At 35.9% G+C, this 5,971-nt stretch overlaps 1 protein-coding gene across 2 annotated transcripts in view; it reads right to left on the bottom strand.

Annotated features, from left to right (window-relative positions):
- Window positions 1-5,971, bottom strand: part of LOC128248700 (uncharacterized) — a 7,492-nt gene extending 1,521 nt beyond the window's left edge. The window contains exons 1-2 of one of the 2 annotated variants that reach the window (XR_016243062.1): window positions 5,467-5,971; window positions 47-1,846 (exon numbers count right to left, since the gene is read on the bottom strand). Coding sequence is in view for 1 of the 2 variants with exons in the window: in XM_052970447.2 (XP_052826407.1) it covers window positions 683-1,558 (876 nt within the window). In the remaining variant the exon portion in view is untranslated. Of the gene's footprint in view, window positions 1-6; window positions 1,847-5,466 lie in introns of those variants that run through there. The other variant, XM_052970447.2, reaches the window with a different exon arrangement.

The following is a 5,971-nucleotide window of genomic DNA, read 5'->3' on the forward strand; positions in this document are numbered from 1 at the left end:
CACTTACGACGTCGAGGGTTCCAGTTGATCCGATCAACAGAACAGCCTGCTCATGAAATTAACATGCAAGTGGCTGAGCACTCCACAGACACATGTACCCTTAACGTAGTTCTCGGGGATATTCAGCATGACACAGTGTGACAAGGCTGACCCTTTGAATTACAGGAACAACAGAAACAGGAAGTAAGAGTGAGAGAAAGTTGTGGTGAAAGAGTACAGCAGAGTTTGCCACCATCCCCTGCCAGAGCCTCGTGGAGCTTTAGGTGTTTTCACTCAATAAACACTTACAACGCCTGGTCTGGGAATTGAAACCGCGATCTTATGACGGCGAGTCCGCTGCCCTAACCACTGGGCCATTGCGCCTCCACAATATCAAATTAATCAATCATGTTTTTACTCTCTTCTGGAAGTATGTAACATGAAATATATAGGACTTTTCTGGCTTTTATTAAAAATATCACAGCTATTTCACTAATGTAGATATAGCTGAGACTATATGAATTATAGTATTGACAAGTTGTTATCACACAGCTTATCTTCTTTGACATGAATACATTTATGATTATGTAAGATGTTTTGTTTCTTAGAATGAGTTTTGACATCGTCACAGATACACTTCCATATGAATATATACAAATGTAGGTAAGTGACTTTTTTGAGAATGTCATACTACAGAAATCAATTATGAGGCTTTTTCTCCTGAAAGTAAGCATTTGTGTCTCGTTAAAGTACCTGTCTGAGAAAATGATTTACCACAGCTATTACAACAATAGGGCTTTTCTCCAGTATGAATGCGATTGTGAGTAGTTAAGTTACTTCTTCCAGTGAACGATTTATCACAGATATCACAGTGAAATGGCTTCTCTCCTGTATGAACGCGTTTGTGTTTCGTCAAGTGACTGCGTTGAGAGAATGATCTACCACAAATATCACAGAGATATGGCTTCTCTCCTGTATGAATGCGTCTGTGTGTAATTAAAACACTTCCATCATAGAATGATTTACCACAGATATCACAAAATGGCTTGTCTCCTGTATGTATGTGTTTATGAGTAGTTAATTCACTTGTTTGAGAGAATGATTTACCACAAATATCACACTGATATGGCTTTTCTCCAGTATGAATGCGTATATGTGTAGTTAACCCATGGCTTTGAGAGAATGATTTGCCACAGATACTACATTCATGTAGTTTTTCTCCTGTATGAATACGTGTGTGTTTAGTTAAACCACTACTTTGAGAGAATGATTTATCACAGATTTCACAGTGATATGGTTTCTCTCCTGTATGAATGCGTTTGTGGCCAGTTAGCCTATATCTTTGAGAGAATGATTTATCACAGATATCACAGTGATATGGCTTTTCCCCTGTATGAATACGTTTGTGCCTAGTTATGTGAGCTTTTTGAGAAAATGACTTTTTACAGATATCACAGTGGTAAAATGCTTTTGATGTCTCTTTCAGCATCTCATCATGAAAACCAATACCTTCAGATATTTTTTTACATTTAACCTGTTTCTCACATATTTTATTTTCCATCATTTTTTTACCTCTCATATCAGCATTAGGATTCTTTTTGATTGTGATACTTGAAATTGATAGATAATCCTTTGTAAATTTATCAAGTTTAATCAGAATGCAAAATTATCTTGAGCATATTTCAGATAATAAAGTAGAGCAGTGTTTACAATAATCTCACTCAGAATAAACATTTCACAGTACTTTCACATAACATCTTCTCTCATGTAATATCTTTCTTTAGTTTTAAAAGATGATAAATTTTGATGATGCAGCCACAAAAAAAAAAAAAAAAAAAATTCTCTTATGCCAATGTCATCTGATTTTCTGAAATAATAGAGAAACGATTTAAGATATAGAGGATACATAAGAAATATAGATTCAACAGTAGATATTTTGCATTTTCATACTGACAAACTAGATATAAACAATCATTTGAACAACTGAACTTTACTTTTCAATTCGTTTATAGGTGCAGGCATGGCTGAATGGTTAAGAAGTTCCTTTTGCAACCATATGGTTTCAGGTTCAGTTCCACAGCACAACACCTCAAGCAAGTGTCTCTAGGCTGACCAATGCCTTACAGGTGAATTTGGTAGATGAAAACTGTGTGGAAGTCCACCATATATGCATGTGTGCTTTTGTATTTGTCACCCACCACTGCTTGACAACCTGAGTTGGTTTTATTTTTTTATGTTCTCTGTAACTTAGCAGTTCAGTAAAAGGAACTGATAGAATAAGTACCAAAAGTGAGAATAAGAAGTGGGATTGATTTGTTTGACTGGAGCCCTTCAAAGTGGTGCTGCAGCATGGGCACAGTCCAATCACTGAAACAAATAAAAGGTAAAAGATCCAACCTTTTTTACATTTATAAATAACAGTCATATCTTCAGAGTATGCAACATTGAACTGTATGGAATATAACATTGTTAGGTTGTTGTCACAGCTATAATTTCTTTCTAGTTCCATTAGATTACAGAATAATGAAGAGATCAAAATCTAATCTCTCCAGAAATATAACCACTCATTGTTCAGCTGTTGTTCTTTAGCTTTATGTCATCCCTAAATGAACCGACTTATGATCAAGGGCATTGCAGTGTAAGGATTTTAGTGTAGTAAATAATTGGGGGTATAAATGGATCAAAATTGAAGTATCAGAACATGGTATGGTTCATATTAGATGAACCCCAGTAATAGAGAAACATCTCTTTAACTCTTTTACTTGTTTCAGTCATTTGACTGCGGCCATGCTGGAGCAGCACCTTTAGTCGAGCAAATTGACCCCAGGACTTATTCTTTGGAAGCCTAGTACTTATTCTATCGGTCTCTTTTGCCGAACCACTAAGTTACGGGGACGTAAACACACCAGCATTGGTTGTCAAGCGATGTTGGGAGGACAAACACAGACACAAACATATACGCACACATACATATATATATATATATATATATATACATATATACGACGGGCTTCTTTCAGTTTCCGTCTACCAAATCCACTCACAAGGCTTTGGTTGGCGGGAGGCTATAGTAGAAGACTGAAAGAAGCCCGTCGTATATATGTATATATATATATATATATATATATATATATATATATATATATATATATATATATATATATGTATGTGTGTGTAGGAATGAACCGGGGACCATGTGGTTGGTGAGCAAGCTACTTATCACACAGCCACTCCTACGCCTATGGAAAAATATAAAATTTAAAATTTTCCCCTACAACTAAAGTTGGAGTGGCGGCGGTGAGTGTGTGTGTGGCAAGGGAGGGGGTTTATTGATTTGTAAGTGCTAGTCTAGATTCACAACTCCTTTAGTAGTTTCACTTTTATTTTACACTCAACACTTTCACTTTTAACTCATACTTTTATGCACATCCACAAAAGCTAGACACAAAAAAAAAAAAACATTGAGAGAGCCTGTATGTCTTTGCTCAACTTAGAGATAGTAGGTAAATCTCCGTCAAATAAAATCCTACTGTCTTATAAAAGAAAAGATACATGAGATAGCATAAACCTAAATACAACTAAAAAGATGCATGCTCAATCAAAGTTGGTCAAAGGTTAAATAACATGTGTATTGAAGACGGCAAATTTCTTCATAAATTTTATGGTAACAAAGTGTAACACCAAGGGGTATTAGTTTGTCATAATGATTATTTGAGAAGAAATGGTCATGTGTGAAATACTTTTGATCATAGGACTGCTGGGTCAGAACTGGCCTGGGGTTAAACAACAATAACAATTAGCAACAAACAGACTCATTTCAACTAAAGTGGAAACCTCTACACAGGTACCCAATCTGCCAGAAACAGGTAAATATCCACCCTGAGAGAACAACTGCATATCTTCAGTTGAGGATATTTGTTACGTACAATTTCCATAACATTTAACTGTATTTTATTTTTGTCTTTATCTTTTACTTGTTTCAGTCATTTGACGGCGGCCATGCTGGGGTATCGCCTTGAAGGGTTTTAGTCGAACAAATCGACCCCCAGGACTGTATCTTAAAGCATAGTACTTATTCTATCGGTTTCTTTTGCTGAACAGCGAAGCTACAGGGATCTAAATACACCAACACCAGTTGTCAAGCGGTGGCGGGGAACAAACACAGAAACAAAGACACACACACACACATATATATATATATGGTAATCTTCAAGTTTAGCGGGATGAAAAAATAAATAAAAATATTCAAGGGAAGTAACTGAACGTCTTACCAGTATTCTCCGTACATCTCTGTTTATAAATAAATCACACACGTGATTTGATTGACGTTAGGATTAGTGTTAGGGTGTGATTTATTTATAAACAGCTAGAAGAAAACGGATAATACTGGTAAGTCGTTCAGTTATTTCCCTTGAATATTTTTTTTTTATCCCCCTAAACTTGAAGATTACCTATATATATATATATATATATATATATACACACGACGGGCTTCATTCAGTTTGTCTACCAAATCTCCTCACAAGGATTTAGTCGGCCGGAGGTTATAGTAGAAGACACTACTCCAACGTGCCACACAATGTAACTGAACCCGGAATTATGTTGTTGCGAAGCAAGCTTCTTACCACACAGCCACGCCTGCAGTAAAATTTTCAGAAATACTACATATACATATATATATATTCTTTCAGCAGCATATGTCAGAGACTAAGTAATCATAGATACACAATGTTTGGAAAAGATTGGGATAGTTTTGACTATTTGTATATGCGACCAAGACTGACTTGAGGCCAAAATGGTCCAGATGGACTATATGTAATCTGAACCTTCCCCCCCTTATTTATTAATTTTTTTTACGGAATCCCACGTTTTAGGCTATGGAGATTCCGATTCTGAAAAAAAATTGTTTGAAAAATTTCAATTCCCCCCCCCCCCACCAAGCAGGCTATTTACATGCTAGAAATAACAGCCAAATCTCACAAAACTAGTGTTAGGGTTAGGTTTAGGTTTACCCTGTGGATCTATATAAAAACCGGGGGGGGGGGGGGTATCGAAATTTTGAAATTGAGATTTTTGAAAATTTTTTTTCAGAATCGGAATCTCCATAGCCTAAAAACGTGGGATTCCGTAAAAAAAAAAAAAATAAGGGAGGAAAGGTTCAGATTACATATAGTCCATCTGGACTGCCAAAATATAAACAATCTTAGGCAACGACACTGATCTCGACTGCATCAAAAACAATTCCTCTCAACCAAAGAAACGGAAAAAAATGCACGCAGAAAAACGTCAAAGATGTGCTGCCACCAAACAAACTAACATCAAAACATCTTTTCCAAACCTTATATGTTTTCACTTTTAAAGCATTACTTATAGCTTTTTATCAATGTTATGTGTTTTCACTTCTACATAATAGTGTACCCTCAAAAATTCACATAATTCTATTGACACCCATTATTATAGCCTTGAAGCAAATCGAGATCAACTTACGTTTTTCAGATGTAAACAATTGTTGAGCCTTTTTACCAAACTAATTAAGAAATTATTGCATCGATAGATTAAGGTGCTCAAAGGCTTTATTACTTTCCTTCTATTTTTAGCCATAGATTCGTATCTCGCTGTAACGAAGATAACTTTGTGTCTCTGGCCGCAGTTTCGACAAGTGTCTATGTGTTTTATTAACTTTAATCGGTAGGAAGTTATAAAAGTGACTAAAGAGTCGAGAGTTTCGTTCATGGATCTTATGAAACTGGTAGTTTGATAGGTATCCTGCATAAAATTCTCAGCTCTTAAGTCATTTATGTAATTCTCTGCTGATTACAGATAATGCTAAAATACATATACTCATGTATTAAGTTCTTTTTATCCAGTTTATGAATGCGTAGCAAGTTCGTTTCCCAGCCACATGGTCCTGGTTTCAATTCTACTTTGAGCAAGTATTCAGCCCTGGGTTGGCCAAAGCCTTGTCAGTAGGTCTGATAGACGGAAAGAGAGA

The sequence above is a fragment of the Octopus bimaculoides genome, chromosome 9 (genome assembly GCF_046866305.1).
Source record: "Octopus bimaculoides isolate indiv1 chromosome 9, ASM4686630v1, whole genome shotgun sequence".
Lineage (NCBI taxonomy): Eukaryota > Metazoa > Mollusca > Cephalopoda > Octopoda > Octopodidae > Octopus > Octopus bimaculoides.